Here is a 20,768-nt window from a genome sequence, read left to right on the forward strand (position 1 = left end):
TACCCTACTCTATGCGGATGACGCTGTATTAATGGGGCGTACACCGAATGCTTTACGCATTCTAATTTCTGGGTTTGTTACCTTCATGTCCGACCTTGGTCTAAATACCAATTTTAAAAAATCTTTTATAATGAACTGCGGACCAAAGAAGTATAACATCACATCCATTAAATCTGGTAACAATACTCTAACATGCACCAGTACTTTCCCTTATTTAGGGTTGTTATTTTCTAACTCAGGCTCATGGCAGCAACATGCTGTCCATGCGAGTAACAAAATTGGCAAGTCAATTAATTCGATCTTATCTCTTCGTCAACCTAAATTGGCTGATGTTGTTACCCCCCTTCTTACCATCTACCGCACCCAATGCCGACCAACTGGGACTTATGGGGCTGAAGTATGGGGCTATTGTAACAGCTCGGCCCTCCAGGTGGAGGAAAATAGATTTTGTAGGAGGGTACTGGGGGGAGTTCCTTGTGCTCCCACTTTGATCTGTCACAATGAACTAAGGCTGCCATATATTGTCGATTTTATTAAGTCAAGGCCTGCGCTTTTTTGGATTAAAATATGGCTAAATCCAGCAGCAACATTAACGCGCAGTATTATATCTGACTGCTTGTCTAGTGATAGATCTCATCATATACCCTGGCTAAATGCAGTCAAAAACAGTCTGCAGTGTGTGGGACAAGGATCTCTATTTACCTCCCCTGACTCTATTGTACCCGCTCACAAGAATAGTATTAAACGGGCACTCCTGGATCTATATAATGAGGAAAGGATGAGATCAGAATCCATTAAACCAGTGGTCAGTAGATATTTGCGCACTATCGATTCAGGTGTTGATAATCTAAATAATACTATAAGATACCTGTCAATCCCTATAGGAAGATGGAATCGGAGCCTTTTATTCAGGTTTCGGGAGGGAAGCATAGTTTATTTGCTTAGCTTTCCTACCGGCTACAATAAAAAATTAGAAGAGCTGGATTGCCCTTGTTTTCAAGGTGTAAAACAAAGTTTATTACATTACTTCTTCTTTTGTGGCCATTATAAATTGTATACCTGCCAATATTTAAGACCAATTCTCCGCAAATATAATTTACGAGACTCCATTCTTGCACTGCAATTTTTGCAAATGTTGCATACTGATGAAGTCATTTATTCTGTTTGTTGTTTCATAAAAGCCTGTGTGAAATCGAGGGCAAGTATGGAACACGGCTAATGTACAGTAGTATTAAGCCATCCTATGTATTTGTGTACTTCATCATTGTACCAGTTACTAAATAGTGATTCCATTGTATATGTGCTTTGTTTTAATCAATCCTTGAGGGAGAATATAACTATATTTTGCAACTATGGACATCAATGGACTAATGCCTCTCCTGTATTATGCATTTTTGCACTTTATATATTATGCACTTTAAGTCAAATATGCTGCTTTAACCTAATTGGACAATTTGTTTTTAACCTTTTATGCGTGTTTTTACAATGCTTTTAAATGTATTTTCCTTCTGTATGTGCTTTTATGGATGTACTAAATCCGAATAAAGATCATTTGAACTTGAACTTGAACACATCGGAACACTTTTGTAATCAATTATAGCTAGATCCTATACGGGAGCGGAGGAATTGTGGAATGGAGAAGGACAAAGTGGCAAAATTGCAAGAGCAACACAATCAGGTTGTACACCACCCCACAGCCTTTTCCAAAGGGAACCGCAAGACAGACAGAGGCCTAAAGACCATCTACTCAGGGAATAATGGTCAAAGAACCTATGCAGAATGAAGTCCTTACTGCTATACAGCATTCCTGCAGTGGAAAATTGAAACTATTGCAGTGGAAGTTACCTTACTTCGCACTGACCTGCATAAGGTCTTGTCTCTTGAATAGGGCCCATGCAGTGGAGGATACTGTTTATGAGATGCAGACAGAGGCAACTGCTTTAAAATGGTAGCTGGCCAAAATGACGAAACAAAAGTCCTCCTTGGAAACTAGAGCAGAGGACTCCGAAAATCGCTCTTTACATTCTTGGATTTCCAGAGAGAGTGGAAGCGGAGACTATGGCAAAATTAATTGAAGAATGGATTAAAAGAGATGAGACCTCAGGAGGTGTTGGCTCTGTTTGTTGAGAAGAGAACGCACAGAAAATTGGTGGACAGAGGGCCACCAGGGGGGAGGGGGGACCTCCTTGGGCACGGTTTCTTTTTTTTGTGTTCAAATTTTTTTAATTAACTTTTAACACTTAGATACAATGAAGCATAGAAAAGTGTTCCAATTCTGAGTTACACGCCTAGGTAGACAGAGACAATTTAGTCACTTGAGTGTACATTCGTAATTGGTATCCTCCTTAGCTGCCATTACATCACAATCCCGGTATTGCACATGTGTTGAGGCTATCTGTGGCAGACTTTTTTTTTGATAAACACATTTTTTATTGGTTTTTAAGTACTAGGAAAATGCCAAGATGCCATGATTACAGAAGGATGCATGTAACAAACTAGGCAATCCAAGGTCAATTACATACAGAATCAAAAAGACAATTTCGAAGCAGCCCCTACAAGACTATGCCAGGCCCCCCAACCACTTCCCCCTAACCCTACTGTACTTATTGGGGCAGCCACGCACTGCATACATTGTTCCCTCCTGCGTGGCGCACCAGTCAACCCCGGCCCGCCATTTCCTCACAGTGGGAGGGTCAGGACTTTTCCATACGGAAGCTATGTCCCTCTTCGCCACCACCATCGCTGTAGTGTAAAATATTTTTCATTCCTGGACCCATCCAACCCGTCCGTGATGCCCAAATCGCATGCTTCGGGTCGTGTGGGATCTCCCACCCCATTACCTCAGTGAGCTCCTTCTCAATGTCCCCCCCGAACCGCGCCAATCTGTGGCAGACTTAGGTGTCCTGGGATGTGTTTATATGTCTTTAGTTTGGTTATGGGGCTACGCCTACCCATGGTTCTTGTGGGAATTTTAGCATTCCACTCAAGTGAGTGGGCCACGGTCCCTGAACTGCTGGTTTGTATCCTGAACTGAAAAAACGGGGTGTTGAACTGGGGTACTCATTTGGGATCAACCGGAAGGGAGGGTGTGTGTGCAGACAGGGGGGGAGTAAGTAGGACCTCCTCGGGCACTGATAATCAGCATCCTTAATCCCAGGGATAGAGACTGCGTACTCAGGGCTTGCAGGTCAGCAGAGACGCTTACATGTGAATATCATACTATCTCATCATCCTATCCTATCTGGACTACACCAAAAAAGTTAAACTAAAATGAAAATCCTTTTTGGCAGTAAAATAGAAGCTTATGGCATTAGACTTGCAATATATGCTCCTGTTCCCTGCGAGTCAAGGCACAGGGTAAAAGCTATTTCTTTGAGTAGGCGATGAGGTGTGGAGTTGGCTGGATAATGGCTCATTATATGAGTTATAGAGTAATTTGGGCTGGGGACTTTAATTGTGTTCTAAACTGTAGATTGGGTAAATGCTCCCCTAGACCTGGGAGGAAGCCGGGAATGAATACGACGCTTACTGGGGTTATCACCAATTTTTAATTGCTGGATGTATGAAGAATCCATCACCAATTTTTAATTGCTGGATGTATGAAGAATCCATCACCACACATCAGGGCACAGCTGTTTGGACTATGTGTTTGGTTGCAGAGAGGACATAATATTTGAAAACTCTGTCTATTTAAATAGGTTTCTTTATGATCATTCAGCACTGTTTATTACCCTCAGATTGCAAGGTGTCAGACTGCGCATACCTTTATGATCAATGTGTACTAAGATGCTGACAAACAAGATGTTTGCGCAACATATAAAGGAATATACCACCCAATTCCTTACACATAACTACGAGTCCACCAAGAGTCCAGCCATGGATGGGAAGCATACAAGGTTACTTTGGCGAAGTGTATGGCACACATGGTTGGGGGTAAGTGTCAATTGGAGCGCTCTGTGACTGAACTACAAAAAGCACAGACACCACTGGATCAATGGTTGGTGACAGACACTTTGGCCTCTGCTGAGAGGGTGGCTATGATGCAGCAGACGGTGGACACCGTCACGAGATTAGACAAATATACTCTCAAACAAACTATAGATAAAAATTGTTCAGCGAAGTGAATATGGTAGGGTGGATGTTGGACAGGTCGTTGAAGAGAAAAACCACAAACCCATATACTGAAGTTGAGGAGTCAAGATGGGATGGACATTGTAGCAAAAAACACCTCATCTCAGAGACTGAATTCCCAAAACCCCGAAAACATCATACAATACCTGCACGAGGTTGGGCACCCACGTTTGACAGGAAAACAGCGACTAACACTGACAGCCCTCTTAGAATTGAGGAACTCAAAGAGGCATTGGTGGGTAGGAAGAATGCAAAGGTATAATGAGCGGATGGCATCCCAGTGGAGTTCTACCAGGTTATGCCTACCCTTCTGCTGTACCGCTTTGGCCGCCATAAGTGTGGCAGGGTATGCTCAGACGTGAGTCCCTTGCTCACTTTGCCACTGGATTCAAGCAAGCTGGGCTGAAGACGATTGTAATGCCAGAAACCGGTCCTCGGAAGCTTGTTTCCGGTCCAGGGAAGGCATGGCTTGGCAGTTCGGGCCCGACTGTTCCCATGAGGCACAGGGTCAGACTGATTTGCATGTAGCCATGTCTGAACTGGGGTGGCAGAGTGGGCTAAAGAACGGTGATGGATTAAACCCAGATCTTTTGACTGGGTGTGAGTGTTTGATTGGTTCGGATGCTCCGTCCATCACCACCACCCCCTTTCGTACCGCTTTTGGTCGCCAAAAAAATGTGGCAGGGTATGCTCAGACGTGAGTCCCTTGCTCACTTTGCCACTGGATTCAAGCAAGCCGGGCTGAAGACGGCTGTAATGCCAGAAACCGGTCCTCGGAAGCTTGTTTCCGGTCCAGGGAAGGCATGGCTTGGCAGTTCGGGCTGGACTGTTCCCATGAGGCACAGGGTCAGACTGATTTGCATATAGCCATGTCTGAACTGGGGTGGCAGAGTGGGCTAAAGAACGGTGATGGATTAAACCCAGATCTTTTGACTGGGTGTGAGTGTTTGATTGGTTCGGATGCTCCGTCCATCACCACCCCCTTTTGTACCGCTTTTGGCCGCCATAAGTGTGGCAGGGTATGCTCAGACGTGAGTCCCTTGCTCACTTTGCCACTGGATTCAAGCAAGCCGGGCTGAAGACGGCTGTAATGCCAGAAACCGGTCCTCGGAAGCTTGTTTCCGGTCCAGGGAAGGCATGGCTTGGCAGTTCGGGCTGGACTGTTCCCATGAGGCACAGGGTCAGACTGATTTGCATATAGCCATGTCTGAACTGGGGTGGCAGAGTGGGCTAAAGAACGGTGATGGATTAAACCCAGATCTTTTGACTGGGTGTGAGTGTTTGATTGGTTTGGATGCTCCGTCCATCACCACCCCCTTTTGTACCGCTTTTGGCCGCCATAAGTGTGGCAGGGTATGCTCAGACGTGAGTCCCTTGCTCACTTTGCCACTGGATTCAAGCAAGCCGGGCTGAAGACGGCTGTAATGCCAGAAACCGGTCCTCGGAAGCTTGTTTCCGGTCCAGGGAAGGCATGGCTTGGCAGTTCGGGCTGGACTGTTCCCATGAGGCACAGTGTCAGACTGATTTGCATATATCCATGTCTGAACTGGGGTGGCAGAGTGGGCTAAAGAACGGTGATGGATTAAACCCAGATCTTTTGACTGGGTGTGAGTGTTTGATTGGTTCGGATGCTCCGTCTATCACCACCCCCTTTTGTACCGCGTTGAAAGGTTCCAACGCGAAGAACTGCTGACATTGAGCGTTCTCTTCGGTGGCGAATCGATCTAATCAAGGCTCTCCCCACTATTGAAAGAGACCTTGCACCACCTCCGAGTGAAGATGCCATTTGTGATCCATCCTGCACCGGCCGCTGAGTTCGTCCGCCCTGGCGTTCAGCGAACCTGCCAGGTGTTGAACCACCAGGGACATACACTGATGTTCCAGCCATGTCCAGAGGCAGAGAGTCTCTTGACATAGGGTTCACGACCCCACTCCGCCCTGTTTGCTGCAGTACCACATGGCAGTGGTGTTGTCTGTGAACACATGCACTACTCTTCCCTTGACAGAAGGAAGGAATGCTTTCAGTGCAAGACGGATGGACCGTAACTCCAGAAGGTTGATGTGGAGCCCGGACTCCGTCGGAGACCAGAGGCCTCTGATCTCCGCCTCTCCCATGTGGCCGCCCCATCCCTGAAGTGACTTATCTGTCACCACTGTGGAGTCTGGTTGGGTAAGGGAGAGGGATCTGCCGTTGACCCAATCCTGGTTCGTTAGCCATTACTGCAATTGGGGCGCAGTGTCCTCCAAGATCTGGATGACATCGGAAAGAATCCTCTGATGCTGCGCCCACTGGAACTTCAGGTCCCACTGCAGAGCCCACATATGCCACCTGGCATGATCCACCAGCAGGATGCAGGAGGCCATGAGGCCCAGCACCCACAGAGTCATTCTCACTAAAAATCCGGGATAGAGGCTGAAACATCAGTATCATAGCCCGAATATCCCAGACTCACTGCTCGGAAGGATAAGCCAGAAGCTGCCTTGTATCCAGAACTGCTCCGATGAAAAGGAGCTTCTGAGAGGGACTCTGGTGCAACTTCGGCACGTTGATAGTGAACCCCAGCAAATGCAGGAGGTCCGCCGTAGTCTGGAGGTGGGTGAGCCCGCCTTCAACAACCCGTCGTTGAGATAGGGGAAGACTGGAACCCTTGATCAGTGCAGATGAGCTGCGACCACCGCCATCACTTTCGTGAAAACCAGAGGGGCGCTGGTAAAGCCAAAGTGGAGCACGGTAAACTGAAAATGTTTGTGGCCTACTCTGAACCGTAGGTAAAGCCTGTGGGCTGGTGGGACGGAGAAGTGGAAATAAGCGTCCTGCAAGTCCAACACTACCATGCTGTCTCCAGGGCAGACAGAACCTGAGCTAATATCAACATTTTGAACTTCTCCTTCCGGAGGAAGTGGTTGACGTCCCGGAGATCCAAGACAGAACGCAGGCCTTTGTCGTCTTGGGCACCAGGAAGTAGTGGGAGTAACAGCCATGACCTACTTCTGGGACAGGGACTCGCACGATAGCTCTATTGCCCAAGAGAGCCATACCTTCCTGATGGGATAGGGCCACGTGATGCTTCAAAAAGCGATGGAGTGTTGGTGGCATGGAGGGAGGGGTAGTATCGAAGGGAAAGGAGTAGCCCCTTCGGACTATCTGTAAAAGCCAGTGGATCTCAGCCAGGCATAGCGTCTTAGGGCTCCTGACGTAAAAATCGTTCTACCCAGCGAGTCGGCGGTGTCCAGCCCAAAGCAGATGGCGAGTTTTGCTGGAGAGGAGAGTGTGACGAAGGACAGGGAGAAGGCGAAGAGCGACGGTCCTTCTTTGCCTTCTTCTTGTGCTTCGACTTACCCGAAGACAAAGACTTCGATGAGGAGTGATGGGGTAACTCTGCGACCGGTCCAGCGACCTCCCTCTCGATCGGGACCTCAAGTGGCACAGAGCTGACTGCCGGACCTCCAGAAGCTTTCGGGTCCACTCCAGCAAAGTCTTCGGGTTCATGGCCCGACAGTCGGAGCACGACTTTGGGTCATGGTCGCGCTCAGGCACCAAAGTCATACGAGTTGCGGAACTGTGACTGACAACAGCTTGTGACAAGAGTCCCAAGGCTTGAAGCCAGTCCGCTGATGTGACATCCCTACGTGCACTAGGAATCAAAGGACTCAAAAAAGATGTTGACAAAAAGTTGAAAAACACTAGTCAAAAAATGACTAAGGGTATTTCTCTATCCGGATCTGTGCAGACTGGTACGGAAAAAGAAAGAACTGATGTCAGCGTGCAGGGGTGGTGTCTGAGTAGATAACGCAATGTCATTCCGGCGATCACGACACCAACGACAAACAAGGACTTGACCGACAACACCTATCGACACGCAGGAGTACTGTTGAAGAAAAATTCTCCGGACCCAGTCTGACTCCTGGGGGTAATTCTAAGGTAAGGAATCTATAACTAATAGTCTCTTTCAGATATGTTAGATATACTGAAACTTCCATCAGGATATGTATTTGTATTATGTGACAGCACAGTTGCAGGATATGGTGCGCTGACCTGAGAAGGGCCATAACAAGAAGAAGTAGCTCTTCACTGGAATAGATGTGGGTGGAACATTGCCAGAATTAGGCATAATGGGCCGTGGAGTCCCGGATAGCGCTCCAGGGCTGGTTTGTCAGGCTGTGGAATTGTGGCATACAGTGCTATTCAAATTCTTGGAAAGACCCCACCTTTGTGGGTGATATGCCTATTTGGATTCTTAAACCTTTTCAAGACATTCATACTGGGCGAGAAGGGGATGTAACATGGCTGGAGATCTGTTATTAAATAATAGGTTTACTGTGTTCGAGCAGGTGTAAGAAAACTTTGGGCTAGGAGCGGCCAAAGTTTACAATAGCAAGGACACTTTTTACTCTTTTTGTAACACATTCGCTGAGGCCCCCGGCTGATCATGTAACAATGTGCAGATTACTGGATATGGCAAACCAAGGGAATGCTTTACCCGAACTGATCTAAATGGAAAAAGGCATGTGAACAGGTTAAGAAAATCTCCCCTGGCCCCTGCTTCAAACTAATACATTTCACTACTCACACAGAACATATCTGACCTCCTATAAATTGGCCTTAACCTATCAAGGTAGGACATCTCTCTGTGGTAGATGTGGTAAAACTGATGCTAACTTCTTAGACATTATTATTTAATTCTTGTAGAGCGCATGGCTACCCAGAGGGTTTTCCAGCACTAAGCAGCTGACAGAACAGCTTAGGAAGAGAGCTTGCAATAACCAGGTTTTCAGCTCCTTCCGAAAGGTGAGCAGAGAGGTGCAGCATCACAGAGATACCAGAAGCGTGTTCCATGGCTTTGGTCCCAAAAGAGCGAAGGAGTGACTGCAGTCTGGGAGCACCCTATTCTAAGAACGTTAAACAGATATTGATACTAAGGTTCGGAGTGGGAGTATATAGTGTGCATATAGCAGAGTGCCTTGAAAGTGATACGCTTCTCCACGGTGAGCCAGTGGAGGTAATGAAAAAGGTGGGACGCAGAGGAGTGTTTAGGTAGATGGAAAAGGAGCCTGGCATGAAGTGGGCGTGGCCCAGAATAGCTGAGTTTTGGAAGGAGGCGGTATTGTCTATGAATAGAATAGAGTATGTGGTCACGGAGACAATATTGAAAAATTACGTTACCAGTGTGGGCACTGGGTACAGTCCTGGCAAAAAGACAGCTCGCTATGCTGTGGTCCCTCTGGGAACCTTGGGGAAGGACCGCTGGAAAAAAGATTTGATGGAGTGGTCTTTGGCTAATGAACATCATATGAACAGAAGATCTTGCGAAATTTGCAGAAATGTTGGTGTAAATATCTGACACCCCCAAAGAACGGACTACCTTGAAGGAAGGGAGGCAGAAATATCTTGATAGATCAATCATAGAGGGATTGGGTTGGGGGGACCGTGGAACCAGTACTTCTGTTTCTGGGATGCATACACCCCCTGGCTGGAAAAGTACTATGTTAAATGTACTTGCTTGTTGTGGTATTGTTGTTGTGGTATACCTTAAATAACCTAAATAAAAATAATTTTCAAAAATGAACGTTGAGACAGATTTCAGGAAAAGAAAGTGATACGACATGTTATATGATATTTTCGCAAACTTGAGAAGAAAAACTGGATGATTTCACACAATAACTACAATTTATGAGACTAGGAAGTGACTCTTCAAGAGACAGAAGATGTCTTTAAGAAACTAAAAAATCTGCATATGTTAGGCTTCATCCATTGCTGGTAAAGGTTAATAATAATCACAAACTGTCTGAGCATCTACTTTTACTAATATAATTCTCTTTTGATTTTCTGGAAGTTTACACGTGTAGTAGGATTTACACAATGAGTTCTGTTTTTTAATTATCACTTATCTGTGCCTTCAGAGCAGATTTGAACAGGCAAAAGAGAAGTTAAAGATGTTTCACTCCTCTTTTGGCTAACCGTTGCTTATGTTTTGTTTCTGAGTACTTTATTTGAATGTAAAGTAATTAAGTTTTTTTTGAAAAATATATTTTTTTTTAACAAGTGCCCTTGAAATACAGATACAATTTTAGTGAGATTTAGAAGCAAAAAGGCGTTTCAATTTTCTTCATTTCATCACTGTTTCATTTTTACCTTTTGCACTGGAGGGAGCTCTCCAATGAGGCTCAGAATGATATCTTGAACAAGTTCTTCAATATTTAAGAAAGCCGAAAATGGTAACATTCGATAAGCCCATTCCAAAGCATTCAGGCATTGTTCTACAACTGAAGAATCAAAGGGCACTTTCTTGTCAAAGTCCTTAGGAGAAATGAATGTATAACTTCTGTTAGACAGATAACCATTTAAATCGAGCAAAATATCAAAGAAACATAATTCATTTGTATTTTTACAGTAGCCTTCGTGTAGAATATATAAGTAAAAAGTTAAAGGGCACATTTCTATGAATTCATTAAATAAATGAAACATTTGACAATTTTTATTTCCAATTAGAGATTTACAAATAAAAAATTAGTTGACAAGAGGATGATGTTCACAATAGGACCTTGACTAATTGCATAAGTTACAAAATGCACCGATGGTTGCACAGTGCAACAATTCATGGCGAAGACAAATATATATTTTTTACATGTTAACTATTTACTTTTTTACAGAATGCCTTTAATTTACGATTCATATAAATCATGTTGTCTCATGAGGCTACTTTCAAAACCATTTTGCATCCCGCCATGGAATAGGGCCATGTAAGCAGCCACAGGAAGATGAAGATGTAGACTTTGTGCAACTTTGTAATATTATTTATGCTTACAGGCTAAAGCCTCATGTAGTCAATGATGTTCAAAGAGGAATTGCTGGGAAGCTGTAAGAAAATAAGTTACTTACCTTTAACTGTAGTTCTCCAGTATTGGTATCTCATAGATTTACATGCTTGAATCATTTCCCGTCGCTAAAGTGAGAGTCCCACGGTACAATAATAAAGCAGTATAATACACTACACATAGCCTATATTGGTTATGAAACATTCACTTTAATAGCTTATCCACATCATTTCAAAGGAACCAAACTTCAGCCACTCAGGCAACAGCACCCTCTAGAACACTCCCCACAGAAAGTTATTACCTCACATTATCTACCAATCATGTGAACTGAGTCTCCCTGAGCTCTGCTAATTTTTCAACTATATAATTCAAGTAAAGGTCTGCCAATAGCGTGACATCACCTTCTAAAATACTCCCCACAGGCGCTTATTCCCCAGATTTTCAAGCACTAATGAGGGAATCCTCTACAGGGAGGAGAGTGGTTCAAATGGGACTATGAAAGATACCAATACTGGAGAACAAAGGTTACAGATAAATAACTTATTTTCTTCTTGAGTATGGGATCTTTTATAGATTCACATGCTTGAATCAGAATAGCTAGCAGTTAGAATGTTTGTACTATTGTTATAATAGCACAATAGTACACGGTGAGTACAAGTATATACTATATAAATATCTACTGGTAGAGCATGCACATTCGGAGAAAACACCACAAAATATATGACCCCTTTTAGTCCTACTGCAATAATGATTAGAGGTAACTACAATTGCAGAACAGAATTTGCTGTATATGTCCTGATGTGCACCTTCAGTACAAAGCTACAGGTGCATGTCAGAATATTACAGCACCTGCAAGCAATTGTCAACAATGACACAACATACCCAGTTGCCCGACATTTTAAGTTAGAACACAACAATGACCTCAGGTGTCTCAAATATTATGCGATCACAGCAGTACCTAACCCCTCGCAGAGGAGGCACTAGGGAGCGGTCTTTGCGCCAACTAGATTCTTGCATGATCCTCAAACTAGACGTTGGATTCCCTAAAGGGCTTAACAACACAAAGGATCTACACAACATATATGAATTACATCAGTGGCCTGTTAACCCACATCCTCTATATGCTTACACTACATGGAAATTAGGTAGATAATCTTAACACATATGAATGAATTAATTTCAGTTATGATGGGATTTTATACCTGTTCTCAGATGCTAATCTATTGTTTTTAATCCCACAGTCCAGTTATTAGATTTAGGACAAGCACTTTATTAGATGGGTAGGGCAGGTGCACTACCAACAAGCAACAGCACTTTGTTTTGCACTGAAATTTGCACTTTATAGATATTGTGATCCAAGTCTTTAGTCTATTTCATTAATAGACATCTCCAGTACATTTTAGCTGTTATACTATTTTAATTCTGTAGGATAACTAGGATGAAATAAGGGGGCTAAGCTAGAATACAGCACTCATGCAGTAATAAGAGGTTCACTCCACATTATAGTACCCCTCCCAATGTCCACCAGCCCAACCTTGGCTATTTGAGGCATAACCATGTGAGTTTTTTTTTTTGCACAGTTCAAGTAGTAATATATTAGACACCATGTATGCAGCAATATGGTTTTACATTTAATATGTAATATTTAATGATTAATTATTTATCACCCTGTGCATTTTAGATATTTAAAACATTTATTATATTTGAATTGTATATATATTCAAATTGTTTTATTTCATATGCATTAACTAATTTAATGAACGGAGATATGTGCAATTAGATTATAATCACAATGATGTAATCCAAAGTCCCACCCGTTCGGCCTGCTGGGAAAATAATGAATAGTACAACGCTTGAAATAACTCTAATGTCTGAATAGAAGAACTAGCGGATCAAAGAACAGACTTAGTGAGAGTGTAAAACATAGTATTTGGTTTATGTTTATTATTCACGTGACACAGGGGAAATGACACAATATAGAATAAAAACTGCACACGGACTGCGTTTCCGCATGTGATCAAGGGCACTTTGTTGTCCGAAACGCGTCATATGGCTTTGCTGAATAAAGACCTGTTTATGCCACACAATTTGGAGTTTGTGACTCTCTCTTCGCCGGCAGGAAGTGGGGAGAGCCAGTATCCTGTTCGATGTATATATATATGTCTATTACCATTTTCACCTTTGTGCACACTGCCCTCCAGTATCCAGCGCGTCTTGATGGAGAGCAGAGGAACAGCACCACCAACTCCTGTGTGATTGAGGTAACTTGTTTTGTATTTATTTTTAAATGTTTTTAAATGGCCTCCATTACTCACGGGGCCATCACAAGTAAAGTGCAAGAGTGCATACAACCAGAAAAAGATGACCTAAGCGTTTCGGCTTGCGCCTTCTACTGGGTCACAGAGTATTGTGCTGAGTGTCAATTTAAAGGGAGAACACTCCCTTTCTCTCCATCATTTAAACATTTTTTTTTTCACTTTTAAAGGGGACACAACCACAAATTAGATTAATGAACTGAACTACTGCTCTACCACTCCAATTTCCACAATAGATGTGATTAAACAGCATCAAGAAAAAATTCATTGTAAAGTACACTTAGTCAGGGACTTATCTGTAGTTAATTTGGTGTAAAATGAAGAATTATCAGTATTTTTATCTTTATCTGAAAAATGAAGTGTGCTACAGATAGAATAGACTATCTCTGGGAAAGACCTACATATATATGTGTACATACAATATTGTATATGCTACTGGGATGGAGGTACTCCTTCATTTGCTATTTTCAATAACATTCCCTCGGGATAAAGTGACCATCTCCATACCTAAAAGATACGTATCACAATGTATAAATCTTTTTTACGAGTAAAAGTACTCATCTCAGCCTCCACATTATATATCATTGTTTTCTACACTAAAAATATTATCTCTCCACATATTGATTGGCACTTTGTCCAAGATCTACATCATATATACATTTAGCACAAAATAAACATTTCCTAATATCTATATAACAACTGTGCATTTACAACACTCTGATGGTGTATTCTTACATTGATCACTTATTCCAATACACTTACAAACATTATAATCCAAATATTGTATTCAAAATAATCGGTTAGTTCGACCTCATATAAAGATATGTGTGATTAATACTCACCATATCGTCCCCCATTGTTAAAATGCCATATATATATATATATATATATATATTCACTGAAAAAACCATAGGTTTCAGGCCTTATATAGTTAGGAATTAGCATTTAAAAAACCTTGCAAATTCACTGAAAAAACCATAGGTTTCAGGCCTTATATAGTTAGGAATTAGCATTTAAAAAACCTTGCAAATTCACTGAAAAAAACATAGGTTTCAGGCCTTATATAGTTAGGAATTAGCATTTAAAAAACCTTGCAAATTCACTGAAAAAACATAGGTTTCAGGCCTTATATAGTTAGGAATTAGCATTTAAAAAACCTTTGAAATTCACTGAAAAAACCATAGGTTTCAGGCCTTATATAGTTAGGAATTAGCTTTTAAAACACCTTGCAAATTCACTGAAAAAAACATAGGTTTCAGGCCTTATATAGTTAGGAATTAGCATTTAAAAAACCTTGCAAATTCACTGAAAAAAACATAGGTTTCAGGCCTTATATAGTTAGGAATTAGCATTTAAAAAACCTTGCAAATTCACTGAAAAAACATAGGTTTCAGGCCTTATATAGTTAGGAATTAGCATTTAAAAAACCTTTGAAATTCACTGAAAAAACCATAGGTTTCAGGCCTTATATAGTTAGGAATTAGCTTTTAAAAAACCTTTGAAATTCACTCAAAAAACTATACGTTTTAGGGGTGTTATAGTTAGCTGGACATTTCACTCATACAAAACCATTGAAATTGCTCCTATATAGTTAGTTGTACTAACTATATTTCGCGCACCCGCAATCCACTGCTGATGATGTCACATATTAGATCATTCATGACATGGTCAGTGACATCACTTATAACTACACATTCAGACAGTGTAGTCACTAACCCATGCATTCACTAAGACACATTTAATCGCTCACTCATACAGTCAGTCACGCACCTACTAAATCTTTCATCCAGACACTTATACATCCACTCATTCTTCAACATGTAAAACATATTTAAACTTTACAGAAACACACAGACACTGGATGATGTCATCAGTGATGTCATCAGTGATGTCATTTGAGATGTCATCAGTGATGTTATTTGAGAGGTCATCAGTGATGTCATCAGTGATGTCACTGACCATGTCATGAATTATGTAATGTGTGACATCATCAGCAGTGGATTGTGTGCGCGCGAGTTATAGTGAGTCCAACTAACTATAACGTGGGAATTTCAATGGTTTTGTATGAGTAAAATGTTCAGCAACTATAACTGGTGTGAAACCTATGGTTTTTTCAGTGAATTTGAAAGGTTTTTTTAAATGCTAATTCCTAACTATAACGAGTGTGAAACCTATGGTTTTTTCAGTGAATTTCAAAGGTTTTTTAAATGCTAATTCCTAACTATAACGATTGTGAAACCTATGGTTTTTTCAGTGAATTTAAAAGGTTTTTTAAATGCTAATTCCTAACTATAACGAGTGTAAAACCTATGGTTTTTTCAGTGAATTTCAAAGGTTTTTTAAATGCTAATTCCTAACTATACAGATTGTGAAACCTATGGTTTTTTCAGTGAATTTGAAAGGTTTTTTAAATGCTAATTCCTAACTATAACGAGTGTGAAACCTATGGTTTTTTCAGTGAATTCCATAGTTTTTTAAAAAGTTAATTCCTTTGTATATCGACTTTGTTACCTATGATTTTTTTCATTAGCTGTTTTTTATAACTATTAATTATAATTATTATTTTTTTTTTATTATTTGTTCACTGTATTTTTTTTTTTTTTTTTAACATTTTCTCCTGGTGCGCTCAGGGTGCGCGCACCGGTAAGCTTACCCGTATCATTTTGACTTGGAGCGCTCAGGGTGCGCGCACCGGTAAGCTCTCCCGAGAGCGCAGCGAGAGCGCTATTTCTGCGTTCGTAAAAAAAAAAGTAAGAAAACTAAATAATAATACAAGACATTCAGTACCATACTTATAAAAGCAGTATTTTTGATTTACGTAATGAAAATGATTTTGCATTTCTGTAAAGCTACCAAAACGTCACTCAGGCGTGCCGCGTAAGCGCCCCCCGGAAGCACCTACGTTTGCGCCGCGTAAGCGCCCCCGGAAGCGCTCCGGTGCGCGCAGCGTAAGCGTGTCAAGTCATGTGACCTTAAAATAACACTTTTCATTGGTTGCTAACAGTTTTTTTTTACAAAGAATGAAATCCCCACACATTTCCTTCACTTCTTCTTTCACTTTTGTGACTGCAAGACCTGTCTTTTTCCTGCTTAATCTTTTTTTGGATTATCATGGCTGCCAGAGCATCCAGCAGCAGTGATAACTCTGATGGATTCATAGATGAAGAGCCTCCTCAGCCGAAGGTGAAAGAACATTTCGTTTGGAAATTATTTTGATGTACCTGAGGGACGTAAGAAAGTAAATGCTCCAAAGGTGGAGTGTAAGATCTGCCATACTGTACTTTCCCAAGGAGACCCCACAAGATAGTACAGTTTTGGTAATTCTACCATGATTCGCCACGTCCAGAGACGCCAACCCCAGAACTATGCCCGGGAGAGTGTCAGGGCTCTGGCAAGAGAGGCTCCAAGAGATGGTGCCTCTACTTCAACTGGAGGAGCAACTGCATCGGTGAGGGGGCGACCAGAGCAGCTGATCCCTAATATTCAGCCTGCTTTTAATGAAGCCACAATTAAATGCCGACAATGTGATCAACTACTTTGTTATGGGGAACAAAGTGTTATGCTCATGGTTCGAGCAATAGAGAACCACCGCTGCTGTCCCCAGCCCTTATTTTGATTCTTTTTTTTTGCTCCTGTTGAGCAGTTTCCCATTCCCTGTTTTTGTTAAAAAAAGGAAAAAAGAAGAAAAAAAAAAGTTATTTTCAGAACTACCTCCAATTCTCATCAAAGAGCTGTATTCTTAAAAAAATGAAAAAGAGTAACTGAAGTGGAGTGCAGTGAGAGAGGAGAGGAAAATGAGTGAGAAAGCAAAGAAAGGGACGAGAGGGGAAGGAAAGTGAAGTAGGAGGACTGAAAGAAGGTGTGTGTGGGGAAGGAGAGTGAGGAGAAGGAGAGTGAACATGGGGAATGAGGATAAGTGAAGAAAATGTAGTAAAGGAACGGGGGTGTGGAAGGGTAAGAAAAGAGCAGTGATGTTTAGGATAGAGTGGAGATACAGACTGGATAAAGACAAGTGAGTGTGAGACAAGGTGAGTAAGGCAGTGAAGAGACAGAGGAAGTGAAAGAAAAAGTGAGAGTAGAAGACTGAAGACGTTATTTATGAGGCCATGCGTCACTTTTACGCCGCCGGTGCGTCACTTTTTGTGACGCACCAGTGGTGTAAAAAATGCACCTTGTTGAGTCATATTTACAAAGTGACGCATCTAGGTAGATGCGTCACTTTGTAAACCCCTGCGCCACATTATACCTGTGCCAGGTGTAAAGTATGTAAAGGGGGCGTATTGACGCAAGGAAGGGTCGTAGAAGTGACGCAGTGAAATCTATGAGATTTCACTGCGTCACTTTTAGGACGCCATTGCGTCAAAATCTTGCGCCTGCCTCACAGCAGGCGTAAGACTGACGCAGGCCCTTTCGGATGCATTGCTGGAGTTGCGTCACTTTTGTGACACACTCCAGCAATGCATCACTTTTGCGCTTACAGATACGTCAGAAATACTGACGTATCTGTAACTCCTTGCGAGAGTGGAGATACAGACTGGATAAAGACAAGTGAGTGTGAGACAACGTGAGTAAGGGAGTGAAGACACAGAGAAAGTGAAAGAAAAAGTGAGAGTAGAAGACTGAAGGCTTAATTTATGAGGCTATGCGTCACTTTTATGCCGCCAGTGCGTCACTTTTTGTGACGCACCAGTGGTGTAAAAAATGCACCATGTTGAGTCATATTTACAAAGTGACGCATCTATGTAGATGCGTCACTTTGTAAACCCTTGCGCCACATTATACCTGCGCCAGGTGTAATGTATGGAAAGGGGGCGTATTGACACAAGGAAGGGTCGTAGAAGTGACGCAGTGAAATCTATAAGATTTCACTGAGTCACTTTTAGGACGCCATTGCGTCAAAATCTTACGCCTGCCTCACAGCAGGCGTAAGACTGACGCAAGCCCTTTCACATGGGGCTGGCCCCATGTGAAAGGATGCATTGCTGGAGTTGCGTCACTTTTGTGACACACTCCAGCAATGCAAGAGGAATCCATAAAATTAAGGGTTGACGATGTCCCTACTGTGGTTGGGAGCACGTCTGGTGTTTTTAGGTACCCCTCACACACCAACAGGCCCCTTGGTGTCATGCTTCATCATCGGGGTCATCGTATCCCTCTACGGGATACGGCGTGCTGCGACCAGCGAATACGCGGGAGCATTCTTATGTCTATGTGTGGTGTATAGTGAGGGTTATTTAATCATATAGTGAGTGAGTGTGGTGGTGGGGTCGGGATAGTGAGTGGAGATTTAAAAAGGACCTGACTCGTGGGTGGACTCAAAAACTTTAATGGTTCCCCGAGTTGGTACTATTAAAAAAAAGGTTGTAAGAGGATGAGCGTAGTATTATGTGCGCTGCCTCTGGGTGTGTGTCAACATGTTTCGATGTAAAAACATCTTCTTCAGGACAGGGTTACACAAAATCCCCACCTTACTCACGTTTTTCTAATTTGTGTATATACAAAAAAGTGATATTTATTAGTGAAGGTCTATTATTGTACCTAAACTTTAGCCGCTATTTTGCAGACTGTAAAAATGGGAGTTCAATGCTCCATGAGACCGTGTCTAACGCAGGGGTTACCCGGGCTTCCTTGCTGCGGGTCTATGAGGAGAATCCCTCTTCGCTGCCCCTTACGCCGGCTCGATACGACGGAGCCGGCGTAAGGGGCAGCGAAGAGGGATTGAACTCCCATTTTTACAGTCTGCAAAATAGCGGCTAAAGTTTAGGTACAATAATAGACCTTCACTAATAAATATCACTTTTTTGTATATACACAAATTAGAAAAACGTGAGTAAGGTGGGGATTTTGTGTAACCCTGTCCTGAAGAAGATGTTTTTACATCGAAACATGTTGACACACACCCAGAGGCAGCGCACATAATACTACGCTCATCCTCTTACAACCTTTTTTTTAATAGTACCAACTCGGGGAACCATTAAAGTTTTTGAGTCCACCCACGAGTCAGGTCCTTTTTAAATCTCCACTCACTATCCCGACCCCACCACCACACTCACTCACTATATGATTAAATAACCCTCACTATACACCACACATAGACATAAGAGTGCTCCCGCGTATTCGCTGGTCGCAGCACGCCGTATCCCGTAGAGGGATACGATGACCCCGATGATGAAGCATGACACCAAGGGGCCTGTTGGTGTGTGAGGGGTACCTAAAAACACCAGACGTGCTCCCAACCACAGTAGGGACATCGTCAACCCTTAATTTTATGGATTCCTCTTGTTTTGTAAACGTTACCCAGGGAGAACGAATCCATATAGTCTCTCTCTCTCCTTCCTTTGTTAAAATTTACACTCCAGCAATGCATCACTTTTGCGCTTACAGATACGTCAGAAATACTGACGTATCTGTAACTCCTTGCGAGAGTGGAGATACAGACTGGATAAACGCAAGTGAGTGTGAGAGAAGGTGAGCAAGGGAGTGAAGAGACAGAGAAAGTGAAAGCAAAAGTGAGAGTAGAAGACTGAAGGCCTCATTCATGAGGCCATGCGTCACTTTTACGCCGCCGGTGCGTCACTTTTTGTGACGCACCAGTGGTGTAAAAAATGCTCCTTGTTGAGTCACATTTACAAAGTGACGCATCTAGGTAGATGTGTCACTTTGTAAACCCCTGCGCCACATTATACCTGCGCCAAGAGTAATGTATGCAAAGAGGGTGTATTGACGCAAGGAAGGGTCGTAGAAGTGACGCAGTGAAATCTATGAGATTTCACTGCGTCACTTTTAGGACACCGTTGCGCCAAAATCTTGCACCTGTCTCACAGCAGGCGTAAGACTGATGCAGGCCCTTTCACATGGGGCTGGCCCCATGTGAAAGGGTGCATTGCTGGAGTTGCGTCACTTTTGTGACACACTCCAGCAATGCATCACTTTTGCGCTTACAGATACGTCAGAAATACTGACGTATCTGTAACTCTTTGCGACATAATGAGTCATACATTAAATATGACGGATCAGGAATGTCGCAAGGAGAGCGCACTGAGAAGTGATGCATCGCTGCTTTCACGCAGCAATGCGTCATTTCTCATAAATGAGGCCCTGAGTGAGAGATGAAAGAAACATAAGTGAGGGAGTGTGGCTGTGTTATAGGGAGTGAGTGTGATAGAAGAGGAGTGACAGACTAAGGGGTCAGAGAGAATGAGGCTAACAGAGAGAGAATGAGGTAAGAGGAGTGTAGAAGTAAGAGGACAGAGGGAGTAAGAGAAGGAATTAGTGAAGTGGAGTAAGGACAGTAAGAGAAGGGAAAACAGTGAAAGAGCAAAGGATGGGAAAAGAGAGGAAGAAAAGAATAATGGCATAGATTCTTTCTCATTTCAGACCCATATTCTTGTACCTAACCGATTAAAATTGTTCCCACATAAATTCAAAACCAAACTGCACATTTTAATTGGTTGTACATTTCAAGACTTTGAAACTCACATAACATTCACCCATCCCCCCAGTGCT

The 20,768-nt window shown here is 42.6% G+C and overlaps 1 protein-coding gene across 4 annotated transcripts in view; it reads right to left on the minus strand.

Annotated features, from left to right (window-relative positions):
• Positions 1 to 20,768, minus strand: part of CPLANE1 (ciliogenesis and planar polarity effector complex subunit 1) — a 2,766,109-nt gene that overhangs the window by 1,748,310 nt on the left and 997,031 nt on the right. For all 4 annotated transcript variants that reach the window (XM_078674971.1, XM_078674972.1, XM_078674970.1 and 1 more), the window contains exon 23: positions 10,265 to 10,429. In XM_078674971.1, coding sequence (XP_078531097.1) covers positions 10,265 to 10,429 — 165 coding nt within the window. The remainder of the gene's footprint in view (positions 1 to 10,264; positions 10,430 to 20,768) is intronic.

Source organism: Lissotriton helveticus, chromosome 2_1, assembly GCF_964261635.1.
Source record: "Lissotriton helveticus chromosome 2_1, aLisHel1.1, whole genome shotgun sequence".
In the NCBI taxonomy this organism is placed as follows: Eukaryota; Metazoa; Chordata; class Amphibia; order Caudata; family Salamandridae; genus Lissotriton; species Lissotriton helveticus.